Raw genomic sequence first — 27,558 nt, forward strand, 5'->3', positions numbered from 1 at the left:
CGCTCACATGAACACTAACAATGTCAGACTGTGGGCTCAGAGGTGCTGGTTCTGAGGTCTCAATAGGCATTTGAGGGGGAATGGCATCTGTGCTCTCCATTGCAGCAGGATATACTGGGGGGATGGTCTCTGTTACCCAGCTGGCAGTCCGTCCTGCTCGATCTATCTCAGATACGAAAATGAGGTCACTTCCACCGATCGTTTGATGTTCACGACTCTGCTCAGAACTACTAGCAAAGGAGGACACACTGTCGTGCTCAACCTCAATTGGCAAGAAGTTGGCCTGCAAGATCAGGTTTCTGTGAACAACCTTTTCTTGCCCTGTGCCGGGGTGTCTGATACGATAAGTGTGGCACCTCAAGTCTTTGGAAACCACAGTGTAAAGGGTAGACTCCCACCTGTCAGCTAGTTTCCTACGGCCACGACCACCTCTGTTTGCCAATAGGACTTGATCTCCCTCCTCAATGTCTACACCCTTTGTTCGTTTGTTGTACAGGTCTGCCTGACGTCTTTGGCTAGACTCAGCATTGACTTGAGCTAGGTTGATAGCCTCCTTCAGGTCGTCCCTCATGCGCTTGATGTAACTGTCATAGTCTACGATGTCATTATCCTTTTCCAGAGTGTGGAACATGATGTCCACAGGTAACTTAGGAATACGTCCATACATTAAGTAAAAGGGGGCATACCCAGTTGACTTGTGGGCTGTACAGTTGTAAGCAAATCAATGTCTGCAACATTTGAGGCCATCTTTGCTTCTCTCTGGGGGGTAGGGATCTAATCATGTTCCCTAAGGTCCTGTTGAACCTCTCCGTGTGGCCATTGCCCATTGGGTGATATGGCGTGGTTCTCGACTTTTTCACACCAGCCATCTGCAGCAACTCCTGAATTAGTTGACTCTCGAAATTTGCTCCTTGATCTGAGTGGATGCGTTGCGGGAACCCGTCGACGCAGAAGTATTTGTCCCACAACTGCCGTGCAACCTGCTTCGCTGACTGGTCGGAGCATTTAAAGGCATGGGCCATCTTGGTGAAATGGTCTGTTACAACCAAGACATCTACAGTCCCACCTTTTGAGTCTTCTGCCGACCAAAAGTCTAGACAGACCAACTCTAAAGGGCTTGTGGTTTTGATACTCTCAAGCGGGGCACGCCCTTCTGGTTCAAGGGTTTTGCTGACGACGCAGCGTTTGCAACATTTGACATAATCCCTGATGTCACGCTCCATGCTAGCCCAGAAGAACCGCTGTCTTGCCAGGTACAAAGTTCTACTCTGACCCTGGTGGCCAGCGGAATCGTGGACACCCTGCAGGACTTGACTGACCATGGAGGAGGGTACCACATATTGAAACCGTTTTCTCCTAGTCAACGGGTCTTTGCACACTCTGTAAAGAATGCTGTCGAGAAGTTTCAATTTATGCCACTGTCTCAGAGTCTTAAGATCCGTCAATGAAAGTCCGGCTCGCTCTCTCCTTGATGGTCGCCTCCCACGGATGATAAATGGGATGACGTGTGACAGGGTGGCATCATTCTCCTGTTCATTTTGGAGCTCCTGGAGTGAGAAGACTGGCAGGACATTCTGGCCTGTCGGAACCAACTGTTCCAAATCCTGTGCAAGCCAAGAGACGACCCTTTGACTGGCACCTTGGTCCCACTCTACATGACCAGCCAGTATAGCAGCAACTTCCTCTTCGGGCAGAGAACAGCACTCCATGCCCTCTCGAAGCAGGTGCATCACACTCTGTTGGTTTGCGCTGGTTCTGAACATCTCGTGCACTGCACTTTCCTGGATCTGTTGTGACTCCTCTAAACAGGGTTCCATACTCCTCTGTCATCAGCCTCTGGCAGACACGGGGTTTGACAAAGGGCTGCCTGCTCAAAGCATCAGCAACAATGTTTTTGCTACCGGGTATGTATTTGAGATTGAAGTTATACGGTGACAGTTTGGCTAACCATCTCTGCTCACATGCGTTGAGTTTGGGCTTCGTGAGGATGTAAGTTAAGGGATTGTTATCTGTCCACACGGTGAAGTTGTGTCCCTTTAGCCAGTGGCTGAATTTGTCACAGACAGACCACTTTAAAGCCAGAAACTCCAAGCGATGGGCAGGTTAGTTACTCTGAGCGCGATTTAGGGCTTTGCTGGCAAAAGCTATGGGGCGTGCCTTACTCTCACCTTCTTGGACCTGAGATAAAACTGCACCCAGGCCATCTTGAGAGGCATCCGTGGACAGGATGAACGGACGGCTAAAGTCAGGGTGTGCAAGGACAACAGACTCTAGGAGTGCGGTCTTCAAATGCTCGAATGAGTTGCGATGTTCTTCTCTCCAATCACTGGGATGTAACTTCTTAAAAGCGGCTATACCTTTGGCATTTCCAGTCCTTCCTTTTGGGGCAGCGGCGAGCCTGAATAGGGGTTTGGCTATTTTGGAACAGTCACAAATGAACTGTTGATAGTACATCACCATGCCAAGGAATGATTTAATTTTCTTTTGTGATGGTGTTACTCCATCATCCATCATAAAATCCGACACAGTCATGGGGGTGATAGCTGTGACCTTATCAGGGTCGGTCGTAACACCATTTTTGTCAACAACGTGGCCCAGAAAGCGCACGCTCCTCCTGAGTAATTGACACTTCTTTGGGGCCAACTTCAAACCATGGGCACGCAGTCTAGTGAAAACCATCTCTAGTCTCTTCAGCGCTTCAGCTTCATTTGAGGCATAGACCAGCAAGTCATCCAGGTAGCAAAGAAGGGTCAAGAAATTTTGGTCGCCGAATACTCCCATCATGAGACGCATGAAGCTGGCTGGACTGTTGCACAGGCCCTGGGAGAGTCGGTTGAACTCATACAGCCCCATTGGTGTGGTGAAAGCCGTCAGTTTTTTGTCCTCTTCTGCCATGGCGATGTTGTAAAAGCCAGAGGTGAGGTCCATTGCACTGAAAATTGCACTTCCTCCCAACGCTGCAAGACAATCGGCCTGATGGGGAAGAGGGTGTGCGTCCTTGATTGTGCGTGCGTTTAACCATCGATAGTCCACACATATCCTGAGATCACCGTTCTTTTTCCAGACAAGCACTAACGGGGATGCCCATTCACTTTTTGACTTAGCGATGATTTCACGCTCTTCCATCTCTGAGAGGACTTGTCTGAGCTTGTGGTAGTCTCCTGGTGGGACACGACGATAGGGGAGCCTGAAAGGTCGCTCATCAGATAAGTGAATGCGGTGGACAAAGTCCTTTGCGAGCCCGCAATCAAGTTTGTCTCTTGAAAAAACATCATCATATTTATAAATGAGTTCGGACAGTTTTTCTTTCCAAAGATCAGACACTTCACATGAGTCAATATCTAGATCATCTAGTCCCAGTTTATGCATGCTATCACGGAAGCAGTGATCAGGAGTGGCATCAGATTTACTGGTCATTTCATCACTTACTGCTTGACTTTGCACACACAACATTGTGGCGTTCCCCTGCTCAGTAGGCATATCCAAATCCTCAAGGGCAATGCAGGTGGAGACGTCTGCCATTTTCATGTTGCGCTTCAGAGTGACAGGCTTATCAGCAGTGTTCAAAACCCGGACTGGGACACACCTCTCCTCCGTTCATGGTAGCAACAGACCTGCAGACAATTATGTTTTTCTGGTGAATATGTGTCTTTACTGGTTCAATTATGATGGCACTCCCTTCTGAAAGAGGTGAAACTGAGGGCAGTTTAGCCCAAACGAGGTGTTCTTGCTGTGGGGAGAGAGTCACAGTTTCGCCGTCCCAATTAAGTCTGGCATAGTGTCACCATTCCATCTGTTAATGCCTGCTAACATGTTCAGGAACTGCATTATTTCAGGTGCCTTTGTGGGCTCGGGCTCGCTCAGGACTTGCCAGAAACGGGGCGATTGTTTAAACTGTCTTAGTAGGTGCTTGATGACGTTTGTGCCGAGAATGAGCTGATCTTTCTGCCCAGAAACTACTAGAATGGGCACAACAAATGTGCATCCATACACTTCCATTTTTAAATCACAGATGTTTTTGGGTTTGACTTGAACTCCACCACACCCAACTAGCATGATGTCCTTGTGGGCGTGGCTTGATTCTAATGCTAAACCAGCATCTTTGAGCAATTGTGCAGCTTCTTCACTAATGGTGCAGGCCATGGAGCCAGTATCTAACAGAGCTTTTAATGGCACCTTACCACCCATCTGTGCATTTACATAAAACAGGCTGTCAGCTTTATCAAGAGTAGTTATGTTCTGAAAGAGTGCAGTAACACCGGGGGCAACACGCTTTAAGCTCTCCATGTACACTGACTGTATGTCATCATCGGGCGTGAGGGTTTCATCACTGTCACTCACACTGTCCCCTCCCGGGTGTGAGTGGCCTGGTTTCCCTGGACAGGTGGGCGGCTGCCTTGCTGGACAACAGCGGTGCAGTTTCTTCGTTGGTGACCTGCTTTGAAACAGCCGAAACACCTTCTCTCTCTCATACAGTGTGCTCGTGTGGAGTGAGTCTCACTGCCACAGATTTGACATGGACCGAAGCGAACTGGAGGAGAAGGATGGGAACGAGCAGTGTAAGTGGACCGGTTATTCTGTTCTAAGACTCTTTCGAGCATGTTCAGCACATGCTCCAAGGCGCTTGGATCTGAAGGAGCTTCTGCACTTAGCTTGGGTGAATTAGTTACAGTAAGCTTGACTGCGTTAACGTGAGCGTGATCAGTTTCGGGCTCATGAGGGTGAACAGATGTTACAGCTGTAGCTACTTGAAGGACATTTACTCTGGCTGTGCTTGTTTTCTTCATTTGTTGTTCTCTCTGGTGCTCATCAATGACCTCCTGCACCTCTGTGAGTGACCACTTAGCAATGGGTTTGCACTTAAACACACAAGCTAGGCTAGGATCAGGACAGTTCTTGATGAACATGACAGCTATTTCTGCATCCATGTTATCCATCCTGCCTCCTTGCTGTCTCAAACATCTGTCTGCTGTTTCTGCCGCTGTGTTCAACCTAACCCAGTAGTCTACAGGTGTCTCCTTGGATCTTGGCTGGGTGGCATAGAAATCTGCCAAGGGCAAGCAGGACCCGGGGGTTTCGCTAAAGTAGCGTCTCAGTATACTGTAGATTGTCTCGGGATTAGCAGTTTCACTACTCTTCAGCCCTACCTTGACGATGTTTTTTGCTTTGCCGAGAAGATGATTCAGGATCTCACACCTCTGTTCCGTGAGCGACAGACTCCTCTTCTGCAAATACACTTCCATCACGTCAATCCACTCATGGATGGAATACTTGTCATCCCCTTCACCACGAAACATGGGCGGCTCTCTGATGTCAGATCTGACTATCAGACTCACTTTTGACAGGTCAATGGCTTGGTCTGACATTGTTGTTATATTGGCAGCATCACATGAGGGCTGTTTAGGGGTAGCTGGTTGTTGACTGGTTAGCAAGCGACTAGCAATTGACTCTCCTATCTGCATCCCTAACTCACCAATAAAGTCACGCAGCTGCTGGGTGGTGTTCTCACCGCTCACGACTGGGGTGGAAAACTGGGGCTCAAGACAAGGGATAGAGTCAATTCCCAGTGACTCTTCATCTGCAAAATCTACAGTTTTACTTTGAAAAATCCCATCTGTGCCTATCAAACTCCTACCTCTCCCAACTACAGGTGTAAACAGTGTGAATTTGCCAAGACCCCTGCCTGTCATGTCTTAGTTATGTTTACACAGATTGTACAGCTTTGTCAAAAAACAAAATATGATACAGGTTCACAGGACTGTGTAGATTGTACAGATATTATTCACGTGTGTGTTCAATATTCTAGAAACCCTTAATTCCAGGATACCATTATGAACTTCAGCTACCAACAAGGATCACAGGTCTACCAACTTTACAACACGGGCGTCACACGCTCACAGCTGAACCTCGGCGATCGGCAGCGGCTGACCAGATGATCCGGGTCACGGCACCAGTTTTATGTAGCAGACTTGTAATGGCATCCGGTTTGAAGAACACACACCAAGTCAGGATCTGTACATTTATTTTCTGTAGAACAATGGCAAGGAGGGCACACACAGCAGCATTCCCTGACTTCAGCTGCTCAAACGTCCACGTTATGGCAGCAGACACGTGTTTCTCCCTGTGTGCGTCACTATAAAGGGTCCCCCTTGCAACAGCAACCGCAACAAAAATCAGTTCCATCAAAACATAAATGCAGGTTTTGAGAATGTTCACAACAATTTTAAATCAAAGATTTCACTCGGCTACAAGCGCACACCGTTTTATGCTGTTTCGTTTAACATTTACTCCGCCGTCAACCGCCTCAGTAAGCGTTGACTGTCGGGAGGGATGCTCTGGAACTGTGGCATTCGGCTAAGAAACCATTACTTTACTGCCTTCATTCGTATTCGCGTCTGCTTGCTAACTGCTAGCACTCTGTGTACGTAGCCCCGCCTCCGCCACTGGGACAAAGAGGCTTAATAGCTGAGAAGACGCTCACTCTCTTCTGTGTTCATTTCATACGGAGCCAATGCACACAGACACAAGCAGAGTGAACCCTCTTCAACTGTATGCTATTAAGTCAGACTATTTTTATTCATAATATTACAAGTTTATTCTCATAAAATTGTCTTTTTTCCGTTAGAAGGCAACTTTTTTTGTCTTAATATTTGACTTTAATCTCGTGAAATTATGTATGGTTTTTCATTTCTTTCTTTTTTTTAAAATTTTCCAACTATTTAACTTTCAACTTGGAAATGTTCTTCTTGACTTTACTTCCATAACAGACTATTAGTACATGATGCAGTACTTAAGTTGAAGTATGAAGTACTTGGTATCTGTACATGCATGCCCTTTTTCCTCAACAAGTGGCCAAGGACTTCTTCACCCTGGAAGTGGCAGGTGTTTAGAGGTGAGGTATTTATTACAGAGGAGGCCTGTTTAATGCAGTATTTAATTGTACTGAAGTGAAGTATTTGTACAAGTGTTACCCGCTGGAGGGATTACATACCTGAGTCTAAGTACTAGAAGTACTACGGTATGTACCGTATGAAAATGGGGAAAAGGTAAAAGAATAAAAATAAAAAAACAGCAACTTAAGGCGAGGCTTCCTCTATCCGAAAGCCGAGGCCAAGATCTTCTCAGCATCGGCCGCCATGTCGTCAATGGCGGCGTTTAAGGCGTGCAGCGTGGCGGAGAAGGAGCGGCCGGCTGAGCGCGCATGTCTGGGCACGGCCATCTGCATCAGTTTGGAGGAGATCGAAGGTAAGTCCTTCTCCGCCGCCGCCAGCCGGCTCTTCACCTCCCCCTTGGTGACCTCCACGGAGAGCGTGCACGCACGCAGGGCTTTAAGGCTCAACGGTTCCACGCCTCGCTGCCGGGCCAGCCGCTCCACCGATGCATCGTCCAGACATAAGGATGCTTGAGCTTTGGACAGGATCCGTACGGCGACACTTGAGTCCACCATGGAGGCCACGAAGGGAACGGGAATGGTTGACATGCCGCCAGAAATGGAGGCGGCTGCCCACACGAGAGCTTTGAAAGCCTCCTTTTTTTGGGAGACCAGAGTGGTGGTCAGCGTGGGGAGTGCCATGAGAAGAGCGCATGACCTGATTTCAGGAAGGTCTTTGGTCATGTCCTCCAGCAGGGCAGGGAAGTCCAAAGTCTCCAAGGCAGAGGGTCTCACCAGGTAGACTTTAGGCTGGCTCACCCCCTTGGACGTCAGCATCTCCACGCTAGCTCTCCTCTTCTCTTCCAGGTTCTTGTCTTTGTCGTTCCCTGAGACCAAGAAGGTCAAATAGACCGTGTGCTGCTGCAACGAGCGGGCCTGGAGGAACACCTCCACAACGCCGGGGGTGAGAGTCTGCGTGAACGTCATGAAGACCGCATTGTAGCGGGCAAACTTGACCCTATCCATGAAGGTTTCAGGCTCAAACGGAGATAACTGGGGGACAGGAGGGAGGTCCCACAACCGAAAGTCGGTGTGTTTGGGGTTGGGGTAACACACCACATCGTCTGTGTCTACGGCCGATGAGGATCTGGCTGCTCCCTCGTCCCCGGGGCACAGGCCGTGGAGGGAGTTAATGAAGGAGATCTTCTCCTCCACACGGTCACCCACTATGGCCAAGTTGATCCTACTGATCAGGAGGTCTTCCACGGCATCTTTGACCTCTGACAACTTGTTACTCTCCATGGACTCTTTGAGGCTCTGCAGCAGGTTCAGACCTCTGAGAACGTCCACCATGTCTGCATGAGATGACATGCTTCCGTTACAACGCTGATGGAGATCACACAACCATTGAACTTCAATGTTAAAGAAAACGTGGGGGAAGGAAGGAACGCGAGATGGACGGGCAGATCGGTGCGACTGCATCGGGCCCTTGCTGAGCCCAAAGGCAAAGCTCTCAATTTAGCGGTGGATCTACGTTCCTACCCTCACCTACGGTCATGAGCTTTGGGTAGTGACCGAAAGGACAAGATGGCGGGTACAAGCGACCGAAATGAGTTTTCTCTGTGGGTGTCTGGGCTCTCTCTTAGAGATAAGGTGGGAAGCTCTGTCACCCGAGAGTAGAAGCGCTGCTCCTCTGCAGTGAGAGGAGCCAGATGAGGTGGCTCGGGCATCTGGTCAGGATGCCTCCCGGACGCCTCCCTTGGGAGGTGTTCAGGGCATGTGCGACCGGTAGGAGGCCTCGATGAAGACCCAGGAGACGTTGGAGAGACAACGTGTCCTGGGAACGTTGGGATCTGCTGGGAGGAGCTGGACGAAGTAGCTGGGGAGAGGGAAGTCTGGGCTTCACGACCCAACCTCGGATGAGCGCAGGATGGATGGATGGACGTTAAAAAACAATCCAGTGAAACCTTGGTTTGGACATTCTTTTGTTCCAAACGTTGAAATGTATGAAAACTGAGGCAATTATTCCCAGAAAGTAAATCATTAAATTATGATTTCATATTTATATAAAAAATATATGATTTAATTATTCTTCAATTAATCCGTTCCAGACACCCAGAAATATTAAGAAAAAATATACTTTCTAAAGAGTAATTATAGTTTGACATGCAGAAAAGCAATGTGAGATAATGAAGATGAGGAATGGAATCAAATTGCAACTTTCTGTGGCCCCATGGCGGGTTATTTAGCAGCCACCACTCAATCAAACATGCACGGACAGGAAGTCAGCAACACGCAGGATGCTTTTTTTGGACAATCGATTCCACGGAATGACGAAGAACAGGGCAGACAGACGGCTTTGGTACGTACAATATCACACAAAAACCAGGGCGACAAAACGGAAATCATAAGGAAACCAGGGCGAACGAAAACATAAAAATAGAAACTCTGAAGACCAGTACTGATGATAGAAGGAAATATCCACTACAAATACAAGTAAATACCGTACATATCCACTACAAATACAAGTAAATACCGTACATATCCACTAACTAGCAGCCTATCAAGCTGTCTCAGCTCTCATGACTCCTAACTGGGATATTCAAAGTCCCTAAATCTATCTGAGACGGGAACGTGATGTTTTCCTACCGTTGGGTCGCAGTGGTGCCACTCCAGAGAGGTTTTCACACCGACTGTGTGCTTCACCTTATTTCAAGTGCAGAACTTTGTAATCCGCTAGTCTTCTAATCCCTAATCTGTCTAATGCACATGCATGCACATGCAACACACACGCTGCTCTGGTTCAGGAGGGAAGGATGCTATTTTAGACGATTTGCTTTTACTTGGAAATGAGCACAACAGCTGTATGTTGTGGACACTCCATTAGGCACAGCTGCACACTCTCATGAGAGCTGTATCAAAAGGACAGCGAGGCATTATTTGAACAAAATGTGTTTTTTATTGCGGTTGTGCTGCATCGGACTGGAAAATGCTTTCATTTCTAGTTTCTGCCCCAACTTTTCACTCTCTCTTTTTGCCTGCTTAGCTTCTAAAACCTGTCGCTCATCCTCCGTATATTCGTGCTCAAAAAGATACGGTTCAGGATCCTTGTCCAAAAGTGACATGATTAGTAGCAGCAAACAGACACGCTGCTGTTGACGGAAGTGGTGTTAGCTGCTATCCGCTGCATGTTGCTACGTGAAATCAACGCTCCAAACGATCAATGTAAGGCAACATGTCATCATGAAGGTACTGGTACTGCACGCTCACAGCATGGATGGAAAACCACTAAACCTATGGAGGGCTTCAGAATCGAAATAGGTGTGCCCCGTCACGTACATCGTTAGCTCCCTCATGCTATGATGTCCAAACTTTGGTGTAGTGTTCTACCCTGGCCACGAGGTGTCACTGTTAACATGTGAGTATTATTCATGTTTAAGTTGGCGTTTTTCTATGATTACGTCTACTGTATGGGGTGTGAAGGTGACTGTAGGGGTGTTATTTCATGTCTAGAGGGCTCTAATGATGATACATGTATTTAGAAGGTCATAAACAGGTTTTCTATGCTCTAGCTACAAAATATTCCATTTATTAATATGGAGTCCGACTTGGCGGAAATTCACTTATGGCGGTCGGGGCTGGAACCAATGACCCGCCATCAAGGAGGGACGGCTGTATGGTATTTTCCTGATGAAGATCATTCATGACATATGGTGCCTGTGAGATGTAGTTTAGCTATAAAGCGGCGCCCTCTGTTGGTGGAAGCACTAGCTGCAGGTGCCGCTCTACAATGCTGGGAAATAAAGCGTTCATGACATCATTGTATCTTTCACATTTGAGTAGAGGGCCTCCTCCTCCTCCTCCTCCTCTTCCTGCTTTGGCTCACAGTAGTGAGTCCCGTCCTCTGCCATTACAGCCCCCCCCTTGTCCCCCCCCTTATCCTGACGTTCCAACAACTGCTCTGATTTGCCGCCATTGCTGCCGGCCGCTTTCTTGATCTCAGCGTACTCCGTAGCCTCATGCTTGGCCGACGCCTCCCTGCCGTTGTTTCTCCTCAATGCCGAGAAGTTGATGTTGGCGTACTCCACGTCAGCCTTGGTCTCGCCGTTGCTGGCCCACCCTTTTACGCCATCCATCTTGGGGGCAGTTTCCTGTAGGCAGGACGCCACAGTTAAAGAAGCTTATCATGAATTTCCATTTCCATCCAAGTACACCATAATCCCTCCTTTATCACGGTTCCACGGACTCCAAGAGGGATTCCGTATTTTCAGTATAAATGGAATATTTTCATGATTAGAGCATAGAAAACCTGTTTACGGCCTTCTAAATAAGGGTTTTAACATGATAAGAGCCCTCTAGATGTGAAGTAACACCCCTATAGTCACCTTTACATGCCTATTACCCAATATAGTAGACATAATAAGAGAAAATAGGACATATAAGACATAGAAAACCTTTTCACGACCTTTGAAATACAGTTTTGAACATGATTAGAGCCCTCTAGATGTGAAGTAACACCCCTATAGTCACATTTACTTGCCTATTACCCAATATAGTAGACATAATAATAGAAAAGAAGGCATTGAAGAGATAAATAAGTCCGTGTTAGGGATTATCATGCTTGTAGTGAGATAATTCAAACTTGCCTGTCGTCAGGTCTGGTGCTTGTGTGTCTCACCCAACATTGCAGTAACATTCTTCACACCTAGTGACCAGTGTACAATACTGCATATCATCACAACGTCATCGAAGGCGTCTTCTGAATGCCTTATATTTGTATTTGACTTCACTTTGCCATTTTTATGCTTGAAAGTGCTTTGATGCAAAAAAGACGTAAAGTCTGCTTAAAAATGCATATTTTTTAACCAACAGGCCGTATTCAACCACAAAATAGCGTGATTTAGTATTTAAGATATTTTTCACACACTGGGATTGAGTGTAGCCGTGAAATCTGAAGCGCGAGGGATTGCTGTACCGCACAACACGGCAGCAACAGAACCAATATTGTATCAGTGCTCAGGGGCAAACGGCTCAGCCAGCATCATTAGTACTGCTGAGCTCCTTGTCCAAACAGCAACACGCATGCATGACTGTCACACCAACCAGGTGAGTCGTGTAACCGGCATTTTAAAGCGCATGCAGAGAGAGATAAAGCTGCTGGATGCTGATGGGTCGTGATACTTCCAATGCAGCTACTGCCATCTTGTGGAGTTGAGTGGAAAAAAAAAGTGTGAAGCCATTTAAAGCCGCCATTACAATACATTGATGAGACAACAGACACCGCAGGACGCAGGAACTGCGGACGTGTGAGTCTATGTTATTTATATCTATCATGTCTTATTTTCTCTACTATGTTGACTAATACAAACGTAAGGGTGACTAAAGGGGTGTTATTTCATGTCCAGAAGGTTTGAGAAGATTGTAAACAGGTAAATATTCCTTTTATTTCAACTCACAGTCTGGCCTGCAACCACCGAACCGCCACAAACGAGGGACGACTGTAGAACTTTTTCCACAAACCTAATTTTCCACAAATGACAGCTTTATTTTGTTTTGTTTCTCATAACTTTGAAAAAAGAACTTATTTTTTCTTTATTATTTCAGTCCTACTATGCTACTAAAATTACATTATTTTTCTGCATAAAATGACCTGTTTAGTCTCGTAAAATTGCAACTTTATTCTCACTGGAATACAATTTTTTTCCTCTTAATATTTTGCCCCTCCGTGAATCACCACCTTACCGTGGTGGAGGGGTTTGTGTGCCCGAGTGATCCTAGGAGCTATGTTGTCTGGGGCTATATGCCCCTGGTAGGGTCTCCCAAGGCAAACAGGTCCTGGGTGACGGGCCAGACCAAGAGTGATTCAGACGACCCATATGAACAAACACACGAGGAGAGACCGCACCTCACCCGGAAGTGGGATACCGGGGCCTCACCCTGGAGCCAGGCCTGGGGGAGGGGCTCGCAGGCGACCGTCTGGTGGTCGGGCTTTCACCCGTGGGACCCGGCCGGGCTCAGCCCGAAGGAGCCACACGGGATCTCCCCCCCGTAGACCCACCACCTGCGGGGGCAAGCATAAGGGTCCGGTGCATTGCGTTTTGGGTGGCGGTCAAAGGCGGGCACCTAGGCGACCTGGTCTTTGGCGGCCAAATCAGGTTCTTGGGACATGGAACGTCACTTCTCTGGCGGGAAGGAGCCCGAACTTGTGAGAGAGGTTGAGACATTCCGACTAGATATAGTCGGACTCACCTGACCCACAGTTTGGGTTCTGGATCCAAACTCCTCGAGAGGGGCTGGACCTTGTTCTACTCTGGAGTTGCTGCTGGGGAGAGGCGGCGAGCTGGTGTGGGCTTATTAATAGCCCCCCGGCTCGGTGCCTCTGTGTTGGAGTCATCCCCGGTTAACGAGAGGGTCATTTCCCTACGCCTTCGGGTTGGGGAAAGGGTCCTGACTGTCGTTTGTGCGTACGCGCAGAACGGCAGTTCAGAGTACCCAGCCTTCTTGGAGTCCATCAGAGGGATGCTGGAGAGCACCCCAACTGGTGACTCTGTCGTTTTACTGGGAGACTTCAACACCCATGTGGACAATGACAGTGTGACCTGGAGGGGCGTGATTGGGAGGAACGGCCTCCCCGATCTGAACCCGTGCGGTGTGATGTTGTTGGACTTCTGTGCGAACCACAGTTTGTCCACCACAAACACCATGTTCCAACATAAGGATGTCCATAAGTGCACATGGCACCAGGACACCCTAGGCCGCAGGTCTATGATCGACTTTGTAGTCGTATCGTCAGACCTGCGTCCGCATGTTTTGTACACGCGGGTAAAGAGAGGGGCTGAGCTGTCAACTGATCACCACCTGGTGATGAGTTGGATTAGATGGCGGGGGAGGATGCCGGACAGACCCGGGAGACCCAAACATGTAGTGAGGGTGTGCTGGGAACGTTTGGCAGAGTCTCCTGTTCGTCGAGTCTTCAGCTCTCACCTCCGGCAGAGCTTCTCCTGCATCCCGGGGGAGGACGAGGATATCGAGTCCGAATGGGCTCTATTCCGTGCCTCCATTGCTGAGGCAGCCGATCGGAGCTGCGGCCGCAAGGTGGTCGGTGCCAGTCGTGGCGGCAAGCCCCGAACACGATGGTGGACACCAGAGGTCAGGGCTGCCGTCAAGCTGAAGAAGGAGTCCTATCGAGCATGGATGGCTTGTGGGACTCCTGAAGCAGCTGACAGGTACCAGCAGGCCAAGTGGCACGCGGCTTCGGCGGTGGTCGAGGCAAAAACTCGGGTGTGGGAGGAGTTCGATGAGGCCATGGAACACAACTTTCGGTCGGCCTCGAAGAGGTTCGGGCAAACCGTCCGGCGCCTCAGAAAGGGGAAGCAGTGCCCGGTCCACACTGTTTACAGTGGGGACGGGGGCCTGCTGACCTCGACTGAGGATATAGTTGGGCGGTGGAAGGAATACTTTGAGGCCCTTCTTAATCCCACTGACATACCTTCCATAGAGGAAGCAGAGACTGAGGACACGAATGCGGACAGTTCCATCACTGTGGCTGAGGTATCTGGGGTAGTCAAAATGCTCCCCAGTGGCAAAGCTCCGGGGGTGGACGAGTTTCGCCCTGAATTCCTCAAGGCTCTGGATGTTGCGGGACTGTCTTGGCTGACACGTCTTTTCAACATTGCGTGGAAGTCGGGAACAGTACCTCTGGATTGGCAGACTGGGGTGGTGGTCCCCCTTTTCAAGAAGGGTGACCGGAGGGTGTGTTCCAACTATAGGGGGATCACACTCCTCAGCCTCCCTGGGAAAGTTTATTCCAGGGTGCTGGAGAGAAGGGTACGACCGTTAATCGAACCTCGGCTACAGGAGGTGCAATGTGGTTTTCGTCCTGGTCGCGGAACACTGGACCAGCTCTACACCCTTGCAAGGGTACTGGAGGGTACTTGGGAGTTTGCCCAACCGGTCTACATGTGCTTTGTGGACCTGGAAAAGGCATTCGACCGTGTCCCTCGCGGTGTCCTGTGGGGGGTGCTCCGGGAATACGGGATTGGTGGCGCGCTACTATGTGCCATTCAGTCCTTGTACAACCGGAGCAGGAGCCTGGTTCGCATTGCCAGTAGTAAGTCAAGCCTGTTTCCGGTGAACGTTGGCCTCCGCCAAGGCTGCCCTTTGTCACCGATTCTGTTTATAATTTTCATGGACAGAATTTCTAGGCGCAGCCAAGGTGTCGAGGGAGTCCAGTTCGGGGGCACTAGGATCTCATCTCTGCTATTTGCAGACGATGTGGTCCTGATGGCCTCATGGGGCTGTGACCTGCAGCGTTTACTGGGACGGTTTGCATCTGAGTGTGAAGCTTCTGGGATGAGACTCAGCACCTCCAAATCCAAGGCCATTGTTCTCAGTCGGAAAAGGGTGGATTGCTCCTACCGGGTTGGGAATGAGGTCCTGCCCCAGGTGGAGGAGTTCAAGTATCTCGGGGTCTTGTTCACGAGTGAGGGAAGGTTGGAGCGTGAGGTCGATAGGCGGATCGGCGCAGTGTCTGCGGTAATGCGGTCGTGTACCGGACCGTCGTGAAGAGAGAGCTGAGCCGGAAGGCAAAGCTCTCAATTTACCGTTCGATCTATGTTCCCACCCTCACCCTATGGTCACGAGCTTTGGGTCGTGACCGAAAGAACGAGATCGCGGATACAAGCGGCTGAAATGAGTTTTCTTCGTAGGGTGGCGGGACTCACCCTAAGAGACAGGGTGAGGAGCTCGATTATCCGGGAGGAGCTCAGAGTAGAGGCGCTGCTCCTTCACATCGAGAGGAGCCAGCTGAGGTGGCTCGGGCATCTAGTCCGGATGCCTCCCGGACGCCTCCCTGGTGAGGTGTTTCGGGCATGATTATGTCTCACAGCTGGCCTGGGAACACCTTGGTGTCCTCCCGGTGGAGCTGGAGGAGGTGGTCGGGGACCGGGAAGTCTGGGCTTCCCTACTAAGACTGCTGCCCCCGCGACCCGGAATGGAATGGAATGGAATGGAATATTTTGAATTGATTCTCATAAAATGACGTGTTTTCGTCCATTTCCGATGGGCTTTTCCGCCCCCAACTATTTCAGCTTTCTTCTTGTAACTTTTCATCTCATAATTATGATTTCATTCCCGTATAGTTTGACTTCATTCTCATAACATTACAACTTTTCTCGCAAGCTAATTTTCCAAGAAATTGCGACTTTATTTAGTTTTCTTTCTCATAACGTTACAAATAAAAAAAAAGTTTTTTCTTTGATATTTCAACTCTATGCTACTGGTTTAACTTTATTCTCGTAAAATGGCAACGTTTTTCTCATTACAATACAACTTTTTTCTCTCAATATTGAAACAATTATTTCAACAGCACACGTCGTAATAAATCCAGAAAGAAAACCCAAGACAGTCGAAGACAATCCAATGAGTTCAAGGGGGGGCCACTCTGCTTTGGCATGGAGCCCCCAGTGGTGAGTGAGGCCACCACAACCGCTAACAAAGTAGCAGTCGTGCACAGTGATAAACACTTTGTTGACGTGCGAGCATGAACGTCTGTGATGGACTGTACCAAACGCCTCAGATAAATCACAAAATATTCTTGACAACGTAAAACCTGAATCCAATCATTCCAAACTTTTAAGGCTGTGCTGCTTTCTAAATGTGTTCAAATGCCATTAGCATTTAAAAACACTTTTAATTGCTCACAATGTTTTCAAACATTTTAGCTGTGACACAAAGTTTAGAAATGGTTCTTCACCCCTGAAGGACCACCACGGACCACCACCCTTCAGCAGCGCCAGCACGAAGGCCCATTTCCACACTCATTGGACTTCAAAGTCAAATTAAAAATTGCAATATATTCGGCAGCCAAACAGATAAAAAACGGGTCCAGATTATCAGGACCAGCTGCCTTACTTGTGTCTCGTTTTGTCAAAGCCTGAAGAACATCAGCAACAGACACGGGGGTAAAACTGAGGGGTGGAGTGTGAGGGCATCTACTTGCATCCCAGATGCAAGAATTTAAAACACGGGATTGAAGGACTCAAATAAGAGCCCTGCAGAAATCAAATGTTCACTCAAATATGCCAGCATGATGGACTTGGACTTGGACTCTGTTAGTTCTTCACCTTCTTCAATGAGGAAATGTGGCAGATCATCAGACGTGGATTTCCCTGCTCTCCAACATTTCTTTGGATCATTTAGATTTTTTGTAGTTTCAGAGACACAGAATGAATGAATGAATGAATGAAGTGCTTTGATTTCGCAACTGATGAAAACGAAGCCGATCCGCCTCAGCCTTACTTTTTCTTTCTTTCCCTATCCCAGCCAAAATGTGGATCGGGACATCCCCATCTGGAACAGACGCTTTGCTGTGGAAGACACCTCAACAGTCCCGAGGTGGCCCAACACCCAAAATGTAATTTTTTTACAGTACGACCAAAATAGAGAAGGATGTTGGCTAAGCTGACATCCATCATGAACAACACCTCTCACCCGCTACATGACACTGTTGTTTCCCTGAGCAGCTCCTTCAGCACCAGACTGTTACACCCACGGTGTAAGAAGGAGAGGTTCCGCAGGTCCTTCATACCGACCGCTGTCAGGCTCTACAACACCTGCACCACCTGAACCATGTTGTAGACACTATGCTTTCTTTACACTGTTCTCTTTACTTGTCTTGCTGCTGTAACAAGTAAATTTCCCAGCTGTGGGATAAATAAAGTACATACAATACAATACAATACAATACAATACAATAATATGCAGTAATAAACAAATACCTCTGCTTCCTCCTGTGGGGACAACAATTCCAAATCCTGATTCCCGGAGCACTTCTTGGTTTTCCTGCAGATGTGATGGATGCAAGCATGGACACGTTTAACGCATAAGAGAAGAACCAACATGGAGACATACTGTAGATGGTAAGAGAAGAACCAACGTAGAGATGTACTGTATAGAGAGTAAGCACCTGCAGCAGGTCCTCGGCAACACACACAAGATGGCGGAAAGAAGCGCTCCAACCAAAAATGCAACGATGACATCGGGCCGCAGGACGGTTGTCACACTTTGGTCTGAATGAAAAGGGGGGTGGGGGGTTAATTACAATGAAAATGTCTGGGCAACAATAGATGTATAGATTTCATATCCCCCCTTACAGTTGTGATGTGTAACAAAACAAGACTTCAAGGTGCCGTCTGTCACAGTCACGCATGGGGGGTGGGGTGCGGTGCCAACCTTCTAATGTATCTGTTGTGGCCGCTTCCTGCTCTGCCATTACAAACCACGCCCCACGTAACACACACACACACAGACATGCACTAGTTGTGTTTGTCGTCAGCGAATGATGGCAATTTGGCAAAGTTTAGCTTCTAACATTAGCCGTCATTGAACATGCAGCCTATCACGGGGGTGTCCAAAGGTTTTTCCACATAGTGAACACCCCTGCGCGGTGTGAAGGAAAGGAACGTGTGCGAGAGACTCTGGCTGGAGACTGCGTGCTGCAGCAGCACCGGCCACGGGTGACGGCCTTTTGCGATGAAAGGCATTTATCGGCGAGCATCCCTAATTATGACTCATTCTCAGAATATTTTGACTTTATTCTCGTAAAAGTGCAGTGTTTTTTCTCTTAATATTTGTACTTTATTCTCCTAAAATATTTTTTTTTCACTTCTGCTGTTGTTTATTTTTAATTTTGTTAATTTTATGTGTTTTTTTAAGTAATGGTATAACTTCCGTCTAGTACATTTTCTTTTCATAACTACGACATATCATTCCCATCATATTTTGGCTTTGTTCTTGTAGCATTAGAGCTTTTCCGCAACCTAATTTTCCAGAAATGTGTTGTTTTGTTTGTCGCTCATAATGGCGACTTTAAGAAAATGCTTCAGCATGAATGTTCCAACGTTATGCTACGAAAATGACGTTATTATCCTCATCATATTACGATGTTATTCTCGTTAAATGGAGACTTTTTCTTTTTTTTTCTTAATATTTTGACTTTATTCTTCAATTTTTGCTGTTGCTTTTAGAAAACATGTATTTTTGTTTAAATTCTATTTTGACAATGTGTCGCGGGCCGATACACCCCCGGCCTGTCATAACCACACCATGACCGCACGTGAGAGACTGCTGTTCCGTGAACACCGGTGACGACCATGAACGCCATTCCTGTCGTTCGTGAGTGCTGGAGGTCGTCCATGGTGTCGTGACAGCAGCACAGCTGTTAGGTGTACCTTCAGGTTCTGCTGGTTTCATTCCAACGTTGAAGAACTTCACGTCCTGCCCGTCTTTATGTCTGCTGACACACGCCACAGCAGAGAGGTTGCCACGTCCGACGGTCAGCGTGATGCTGCTGCTGACGGTGTTGTTGGATGCCGTCGTGACCGAGCGGTAGTCGCTCCGGTTCTCCAGCAACGGCCACGTGATGACGGGAAGAGGAACCCCGCCGCTAATGCACACGCAGGTCAGGGCCGCCGCCTGCACCACACATCCGGTCCCATCTAGGATGTTGGCAAACCCTGCGAGCGTACGACAACCAATCAGAAGACTGCAGCGAAACGACACACTCGGCTTGTACGGTAAGAAGAATCCTCACAAGTCACCGTCACGTCAACGTGCACCGTCAGCGTCGCCGTGTGGTGGTTCGCTGCACACACGTAACGCCCTGACTGGGCCACGCTCACGTTGGCGATGGCGAGGTGGGCGGTACCGACAGTTGGGTTCAGGGCCGTGTGCGTTCCGAGTTGCAGGACGGTGACGTTGGCACCTAGAAGATTCCACGTCACACGAGAGGGCGGGAAACTGTCAACGCTGCACGTCAGATTAAGAGCGTCGCCTTCCTTCACCGTCGTCTGTCCTGTGATGGACGGCGTCTTGACGTCTGTGAGCAGAACATGAACACGTAGAAGTCTACTATTGCAAGCACGTGTATTAGCCTTCACAAGGCTCTCCTCCAATAATCCACTTTGAAACCCTTTAGACCCTTTAGACCCTCTAGACCCTCTAGACCCTTTAGACCCTTTAGACCCTCTAGACCCCTTAGACCCTTTAGACCCTCTAGACCCTTTAGACCCTTTAGACCCTCTTGACCCTCTAGACCCTTTAGACCCCCTAGACCCCTTAGACCCTTTAGACCCTCTAGACCCTTTAGACCCTTTAGACCCTCTTGACCGTCTAGACCCTTTAGACCCCCTAGACCCTTTAGACCCTTTAGACCCTCTTGACCCTCTAGACCCTTTAGACCCCCTAGACCAGGGGTATCAAACTCATGTTCACTTAGGGCCACATGGACATAATGGCTGTCCTCAAATGGCCTGATGTAACTTATAAATAAAACTAAATGTAATGGAATGTAATGTAAAATAAACGTAACAACTCCTTCATGTTAAATAACTCTAAATCGATGACTTATTCAAGTGACAAACATTACAGAAAAAAATATCTTTACTTGTTGCTCTGTTATAACATAAATCATTTGAATTTGTCAGCGTATGAAACCCACACGACTCCATCAAGCAAGGATCAAACTATCCAAGTCAATGAAGAAAAATAACATAAAAAAACAAGTGAACGTTTTTGTCAAAGTTCAAATGGGCTTAATTACTGTACAATCAACAACTGTGAGCTGCTAACGACACGTATGACAGATGTAGCATTTTACAAAACACAGTCTTGCATCCAACTGATGGTTTGACTACAATCATTTGTCTGCATGCAAACATAAAACCTGCAAATACTAAATCATTGCAACAGCAGCTACACAGAAATAATATGTAATCAACTAAATATTACAAAATAAAAGTTGACTCAGTATATTGGTCAAGTCTTTAGGTTAGTAACTAACCTAAAATTTAGCGGTGAATCCCTGTTCCTACCCTCACCTATGGGCATGACCTTTGGGTAGTGACTGAAAGGACAAGATGGCGGATACAAGCGGCCCAAATGAGTTTTCTCCGTAGGGTGGCTGGGACATGCACATCCGATGTGTAGGAGGCCACGGGGAAGACCCAGGACACGTTGGAGAGACTATGTCTCTCAACTGACAAACTGTTTATTTGTATTCAAAGTTGTGAATGGATGTGGATGAAATGTTGAGGAATTGTGGGAAATGGGATATGGAAGAACTGATTACATTTTGGGGGTGATCCGGATCACCGTCTGGATCCAGAAATGTTTTAAAGGATTCTTTAACGTTGCGAGATACGACCATTTTTGGCATTTGTGCATATAACTCCACACAAGATGGTCACAGCACTTGGAAATAAAATGCAGGACAAGTTTCCAATAAAATGACCTTATTTTTCAACTTTTTCCTCATCAGATTACAACTTTTATCTCTTAATATTTCAACTTTATTTTTTATAAAATTACTGCTGATTTTCCCATTTTTGCTGTTTTTTTTTCCTGGTTCAATGATATTTTTAGAATGTGCCACTGGCCAATAAAATAAGAGGCGCGGGCGGCCCTTTGGACACCCCTGCTTGAGCGTCATGGCACATCATGTGGAGCTACGGCAGTAATCAAATACGTTCCACGTCCCGCATTGGTCTGTCCATTTCCATACAGTACACCCTCGTCCTGTTCATTTCCTGTTTCAAGTCTGACAGCAGCCCGTTTAGGCAGCAAACTAGTTGGTCTGCTGGCAGGTAATGAAATGAAACCTAGCATCACGTATTGTTGTCGTTCTATTATTGTTTGAAAAGCGACATCCATGCTACTCACAGCTCACATTCAGCATCGCCGTCTCCTCTGTCGTCATGTTGCCCCCCTTCAAGGCCACCTCGCACGTGACCCGGGTGCGGTGGTGCCGGGCGGAAGGGTTAAAGGTCAACGTGGAGATGTGTCTCCGGGCAACAGAGGTCACACCCTCACTCGTCTGGCGAGCGGTCAGGTTATGCGAGACGACGCGAGAGTCGTCGTCCCCCGCTCGCCTCCACGTCCAGCTGATGGCGGGGGCGTGTCCCGAGCAGAGGCCGGGGGCGACGCAGGTGAGCGTGGCGGGTCGGCCTGCGGTCAGGCTGGGAATGGACAGTGTGGGCTTCTGCTCCAGACCTGAGGAGAAAAGACAAGCGCATTAGGACTGATGCATCATCATCATCCTCACCAAGGCTCATTTCTAGAGTGTTTTCACATGAGAAGATAAAAATGCTTGCCAGGATGTGAGGGCTGCCCTCTAGCTAGTAGCTACCTGTACAGTATTCATGTTCCATACCTTTTACGCTGAGCGATACTCGCCAGGGGAACGAGAATCCCTCAGGCTTCCCACGGAGGTGGCCATTAACTCGGAGCTGATAGGATCCAGAATCAGACCGGGTGAGGTCGTTGATGATGATGCTGCAGTTCTTGTGGATGACGTCCTGCCCCAGCAGCGATACCCTCCCCTTGTATCCGTCCATAGCTTTGGCGGTGTTCTTGGAGTGGAATACTATTTCAGAATCGCTGCATCTTGTTTTTTTCCCGTCACATTTGAACCAAACCACGCTTTGAGGGGTGAAGCCGTCGGCGGAGTACGAACACGGCAGGACGGCGCAGAGTCCCGCCTCTGATGTTATTTGTCGTCTACTGAGGACGATGCAGAAGCCAAGCGTGCAGTAGGTGTCACTCTGTGCTGCTCCTGCTTCAACCGACAAGGTGGATAACAACACGGCCATGAACATCACATCATGTCATGCATCACATCGTCACACATTGGACGTCTCTTCCTTCTTTTGGTGCTCATCTTGTCTCCACTTACCATCTCGTCAAAAATGGGAAGTCACGGGTGGTGAAGAGTTCACAGGGAAGTGCATCAGTGACCGAAAATACCCTAATCTGCATGCAGAGCAAGTATCCCACACATGCGTGTGTACTGTGTAGTTAGCTTGGTAGTTTGTTCGTGTGTTTGATTCGCTAAACGCCATCAGAAGCACTGACCCACGTTTGCAGCTTAAGTTCTCGTACAGTCGAACCTTGGTTAGCGTCAGTCTTTTCCAGAAGGTCCGAAACGAACCCAAACGGACCATTTGTCCCATAAGAAATCATGTAAATCCAATTAACACTTTCCAGAAAGCCAAAAACATGAAAGCAAAACACATTTTTAGCATTTTACAATTATAGTTTGGACATGCAGAAAACAATTGGAAATGCGTACAAATACACGAATGATTCAACACCACCTTCCTGTTTTGCTATGAGTTCTAGGTGTTGATCTCGTTGCCACATCGAGTCTTTGGGAACAGTCATGTCTTTTATGAAGGTAAAAGTAAGCGTGAGTGTTTCATGCATTGACCTTATGCGTGTACAACTATACAAACCTGCTTTGTGTTAACTTAACATCTTCGTGAGTCAACCGCTGATGACATCATAGACAGGCGACACAGTCGACTTTGTAAAAAAACATTCAAGTAGAATGCTTTGATATTTTTATACTGGACCAGAATTGTTCAAATTCAAACAAGGCACAAACCCTAGACCAGGGGTGGACAAACATGAGGCCCACCAAGCGTCTTAATCCGGCCCCTTGGGCATTTCCAAATTCCTGTTTTTAAATCTTTAACATGGAAATGTAGCCGGCAACGTGCTACTGTGGCACGCTTGAGTCACCAAAAGGGTCAGATGCCATCTGTAGCTTGTTCAAAAAAACATCCACTGCTGCGCCGCAAGGCTTGCTGGGTAGGTCGTGGTACTTTTTCTGCTGACATTTTGCCGCATTTTTGCTTGATTGCAAAATATGTTGAGGAGGTCGTTAACATACTCTTGATATCAAATGTTTTATAGTTGACATTGTTGCAGCTGGACTACCCAGCATGCATTGCGGGCACTGGGAAATAACAGTTTTAAGTTACCTGTTATGTTTAGTGCTTAGCTGAGTAGTACCACGTAGTACTAGTAGTTGATTTACGTGATGCGTTCACTTGCTGTGGATGTGTTGTGTTTTTGTTTCGTTGCACCGCGGTTCTCTTTGATGACCACCTACATACATATAAACGGCCCCCTCCGCCAAATTTTTTAACCCAATGTCAAAAAGTTTGCCCACCCCTGCCCTAGACGCAGCATCCGGTCCCGGTTGGCATTTTGTTAGCAAGCAAGCTAAGGATGCTAACAAGGATGTTTTGTGATAAAAATACATTAAGAATGTTAAATGTACGCAAACTGAGGCAAACTTTTGGCACACATTTTCAATGTAAACCGACAACCACGCTGACTGAGGTTCCACTGTATTTGTTACAAGTCGCATTATCTTCATTTCATAGCACGTATCTTAGCTCAGCTGGTTCCAGTACGTGTGTATTTGTTTGATTTTTTTTTTTTTGTCCAGTCGGGTTTCAGCTCCAGAGCGTTGCCATGTCAATGTACAGTCGTCCCTGGCAATATCGTGGTTCGATTATCGCTCCCTCGCTATATCTCAGTTTTTCAAAAATGAATGAATAAATGGTGGCTGTTTGGTGGGAGACTATGGTCAATATGTAGATACAAGTGAAATGTACCATTGTGGCCACTCGGTGGCAGTAATAACACAAAGCATTGAGACATTAGCTAACATGACATTACCTTAACACTGCACCAAGTCATGAAGTCAGCCATGGCATGTCCCACATCATAATGCAAAAAAAATTCCTATGTGGAAGTGGTATGTTTTTTGGCTTCTTTCATTGAGAAAAAATACATTTGCTCCTAACTGGTTAGCTCGCTGGCTTGTTAGCTTATTAGCTTGCTATCAAGCAGCCGTTTTGAGTCCCTGCAGCAATGTGGCGTAAACGATGGCTAATAGGAGTGTAAAGGTGACTGTAGGGTTGTTGCTTCATGTCTAGAGGGCTCTAACAGTGTTAAAAGCATATTTACAAAGTCAGAAACAGGTTTTCTCTAACAACAAAAATATTCAATTTATTAACATTGACTCCTATATTGCAGAAATTCATTTATCGCGGTCTGGTCTGGAACCAATTAACGAGGGATGACTAATCCACCCAGAGCCTTCAGAATCAGTAGTGCCGGCCCACATCGCTTCAACATTAGCAATGGGGCTGTTTCTTTAATCGATCAGATTTCAGATTGGCCTCACAGCTAGCTGGCCCACAATAACAGCATTTTTCCGTCCTCTGATTGGTTGATCAGAGCAAAACTGTTGGGCCTCTGCAGCAATCTGGAAAGGAGGATGGATTTTGTCGATGAAGAATCACCATCTCTGGTGAGTATGTTGTATTTTATCTAAAGTTTTCATGTTTGCGTCATGTTATTCAATAAATATTGATTGTGAACTGCTCCAGATGGTGTTGCAGTGTAGAGGTTTGTAGAAGTTTGGACTTATCTGTTACATTTGGCCGAGTGCCAAATGAAGACGCAGCGACGTCATTCTCCAAGTTACTTGCAGAAACGTAACTCGAGTGAATATGTGTCAGAAGATCAAGGCTTCATTGGATTTGTGCTATTTTGAGCCACAAATTTCTCGATGCCAGCCGCAGGAACGATGACTTAGCGGTAACGGGACAGATACCACAGTGTTTTTCATTCTTTCCTAAAAGCACACAAACTACTGCAGACAAGGGAAGAACATTTCTTCAAGTTAAAGGCGTCATACCCATGTTGGCGCTCACATAGACGAGCCAAGCAGTCCAGATGAGAAGAAACATCCTCACTTGGGGCTCCTCTCAGCTGTCGCCTCCCTTTGAGAGTGTGGCAAACACGGGAGGTTCTGCTGTCAAGAGTAGGAAAGGTCACACTTTCATACAGGATTCCATCACATTTTCTTCCGGGTTCGGGTAGCAATCTTAGTAGGGAAGCCCAGACTTCCCGGTTCCCGGCCACCTCCTCCAGTTGCACCGGGGGGACACCAAGGCCTTCCCAGGCCAGCTGTGAGACATAATCCCTCCAGTGTGTCCTAGGTCTGCCCCAGGGCCTCCACCTGGCCGGGCATGCCCGGAACAGCTCACCAGGGAGGCGTCCGGGAGGCATCCGGACCAGATGCCCGAGCCACCTCAAGTTGGTCCTCTCCATGTGAAGGAGCAATGTCTCTACCCGGAGCCCCTCCCGGATGGCCGAGCTCCTCACCCTATCTCAACACACACAAAGCTGAAGGGGGGTAAATTGAGAGCTTTGCCTTCCGGCTCAGCTCTCTCTTCACCACGACGGTCCGGTACAGCGACCACATTACTGCAGACGCTGCGCCGATCCGCCTATCGACCTCACGCTCCAACCTTCCCTCACTCGTGAACAAGACCCCGAGATACTTGAACTCCTCCACCTGGGGCAGGACCTCACTTGCAACTCGGAGGGAGCAATCCACTCTTTTCCCACTGAGAACCATGGTCTCGGATTTGGAGGTGCTGAGTCTCATCCCAGAAGCTTCACACTCAGATGCAAACCTCCCCAGTAAACGATGAGGCCATCAGGACCACATCGTCTGCAAATAGCAGAGACCAGATCCAAAGGGTTCCAAACTGGACCCTCTCAACGCCTTGGCTGCGCCTAGAAATTGTGTCCATGAAAATGATGAACAGAATGGGTTACAAAAGGCAGCCTTGGCGGAGGCCAACGTTCACCGGAAACAGGCTGGACTTACTCCTGGCAATGCAGGACCCAATGGCACGTAGTAGCACCACCAATCCCGTACTCCCGGAGCACCCCCCACAGGACACCACAAGGTACACGGTCCAATGCCTTTTCCAAGTCCACAAAGCACATAGACTGGTTGGGCAAACTCCCATGTACCCTCCAGTACCCTTGCAAGGGTGTAGAGCTGGTCCAGTGTTCGCGACCAGAACCAAAACCACATTGCAACTCCTGTAGCCGAGGAAAAGGCTTCTTGAGACGTCATCTGTACTTCTGTGAAGAAGGTGTCGGACGTTTCGCTCCTCATCCGAAGAGCTTCGTCAGCGAACTAATAAGTGCTGGTAGCCTAGGCCTTAAATACAGTAAGAGTGGGCGGAATTGGTGTGCCAACACACTCCTACTATTGGTTCCTTACACTAAGCCTGGGCGGAGTAGTGGTATAATCCTATCCTGCTATTAGCACCTCCGATAAAAGGGAAGTGTCGCTCCCTGAATTGGGTATGAACGACTCTGATACTGGCTCGTTAGCATCTATTGTTCTGGCTCGGCCCTGGCTCCACCTCATTTGCAAGACTAAGAGCTGTGGGTTTTGGTCTCAGTAACCTGCTGAACACAGGGTCCAAATTAAACCTCAAACCACCATTCCGATTCAATGATGGGTTCTGTTGTTTGACAAAAATAGCTTCCTTTACTCCTCTTTCAAACCATCTGTTTTCTTTGGCCAAAATCTTTACCTCGCTGTCCTCAAAAGAGTGATTGGTGGCTTTAAGGTGTAGATGTACTGCTGATTGAGGACCACTAGAATTGTCCCTGCGATGTTGACTCTGGACTCTTGACTCTGGAATAGACTTTGCCAGGGAAGCTGAGGAGTGTGATCCCCCCTGTAGTTGGAACACAACCTCCTCATCCTTCTTGAAAACGGGGACCACCACCCCAGTCTGCCAATACAGAGGTACTGTTCTGACTTCCACACAATGTTGAGGAGACGTGTCAGCCAAGACCGTCCCTCAACATCCACCATCATGCAGGATGCTGAGCTTTATCTTAGCATATGAGGTGGGACATTAAATGCGTGTAACTGCTGCCATGTTGGTGTTTTGTTCCCAACAAAGTTAGTTAGCAAGACTGTCCTGTAAAGCTTGTCTCCAAAGACATTCAGTTCA

At 47.8% G+C, this 27,558-nt stretch overlaps 2 protein-coding genes across 2 annotated transcripts; both read right to left on the reverse strand.

The window, feature by feature from the left end:
* Positions 1-7,093: 7,093 nt before the first annotated feature.
* irgq2 (immunity-related GTPase family, q2) lies at positions 7,094-10,738 on the reverse strand. Its single transcript, XM_054782697.1, has 2 exons — positions 9,521-10,738; positions 7,094-8,226 (listed from the first exon to the last, which is right to left on the reverse strand). The coding sequence occupies exon 2, from the start codon at positions 8,222-8,224 to the stop codon at positions 7,094-7,096; it is 1,131 nt and encodes a 376-aa protein (XP_054638672.1). The 5' UTR covers positions 8,225-8,226; positions 9,521-10,738.
* Positions 10,681-26,389, reverse strand: LOC129185239 (sialic acid-binding Ig-like lectin 5). The gene is made up of 8 exons (XM_054782053.1): positions 25,425-26,389; positions 22,080-22,484; positions 21,590-21,919; positions 19,464-19,748; positions 19,102-19,386; positions 17,838-17,940; positions 17,650-17,713; positions 10,681-11,022 (listed from the first exon to the last, which is right to left on the reverse strand). Exons 1-8 carry the CDS (start codon positions 25,474-25,476, stop codon positions 10,681-10,683), a joined length of 1,866 nt encoding a protein of 621 aa, XP_054638028.1. The 5' UTR covers positions 25,477-26,389.
* Positions 26,390-27,558: the final 1,169 nt, after the last annotated feature.

This window comes from Dunckerocampus dactyliophorus, chromosome 7, assembly GCF_027744805.1.
Source record: "Dunckerocampus dactyliophorus isolate RoL2022-P2 chromosome 7, RoL_Ddac_1.1, whole genome shotgun sequence".
In the NCBI taxonomy this organism is placed as follows: domain Eukaryota; kingdom Metazoa; phylum Chordata; class Actinopteri; order Syngnathiformes; family Syngnathidae; genus Dunckerocampus; species Dunckerocampus dactyliophorus.

What these genes read in the sequence shown, in the direction of transcription:
- LOC129185239 (XM_054782053.1), bottom strand. Translation starts at nt 25,476, where the DNA reads ATGTTTCTTCTCATCTGGACTGCTTGGCTCGTCTATGTGAGCGCCAAC. An exon ending in CTATGTGAGCGCCAACATGG is followed by an intron (nt 22,485 to 25,424) that starts GTATGACGCCTT and finishes TGTCGGTTGAAG; the next exon opens with CAGGAGCAGCACAGAGTGAC. An exon ending in AGTATCGCTCAGCGTAAAAG is followed by an intron (nt 21,920 to 22,079) that starts GTATGGAACATG and finishes TTTTCTCCTCAG; the next exon opens with GTCTGGAGCAGAAGCCCACA.
- irgq2 (XM_054782697.1), bottom strand. Translation starts at nt 8,224, where the DNA reads ATGGTGGACGTTCTCAGAGGTCTGAACCTGCTGCAGAGCCTCAAAGAG.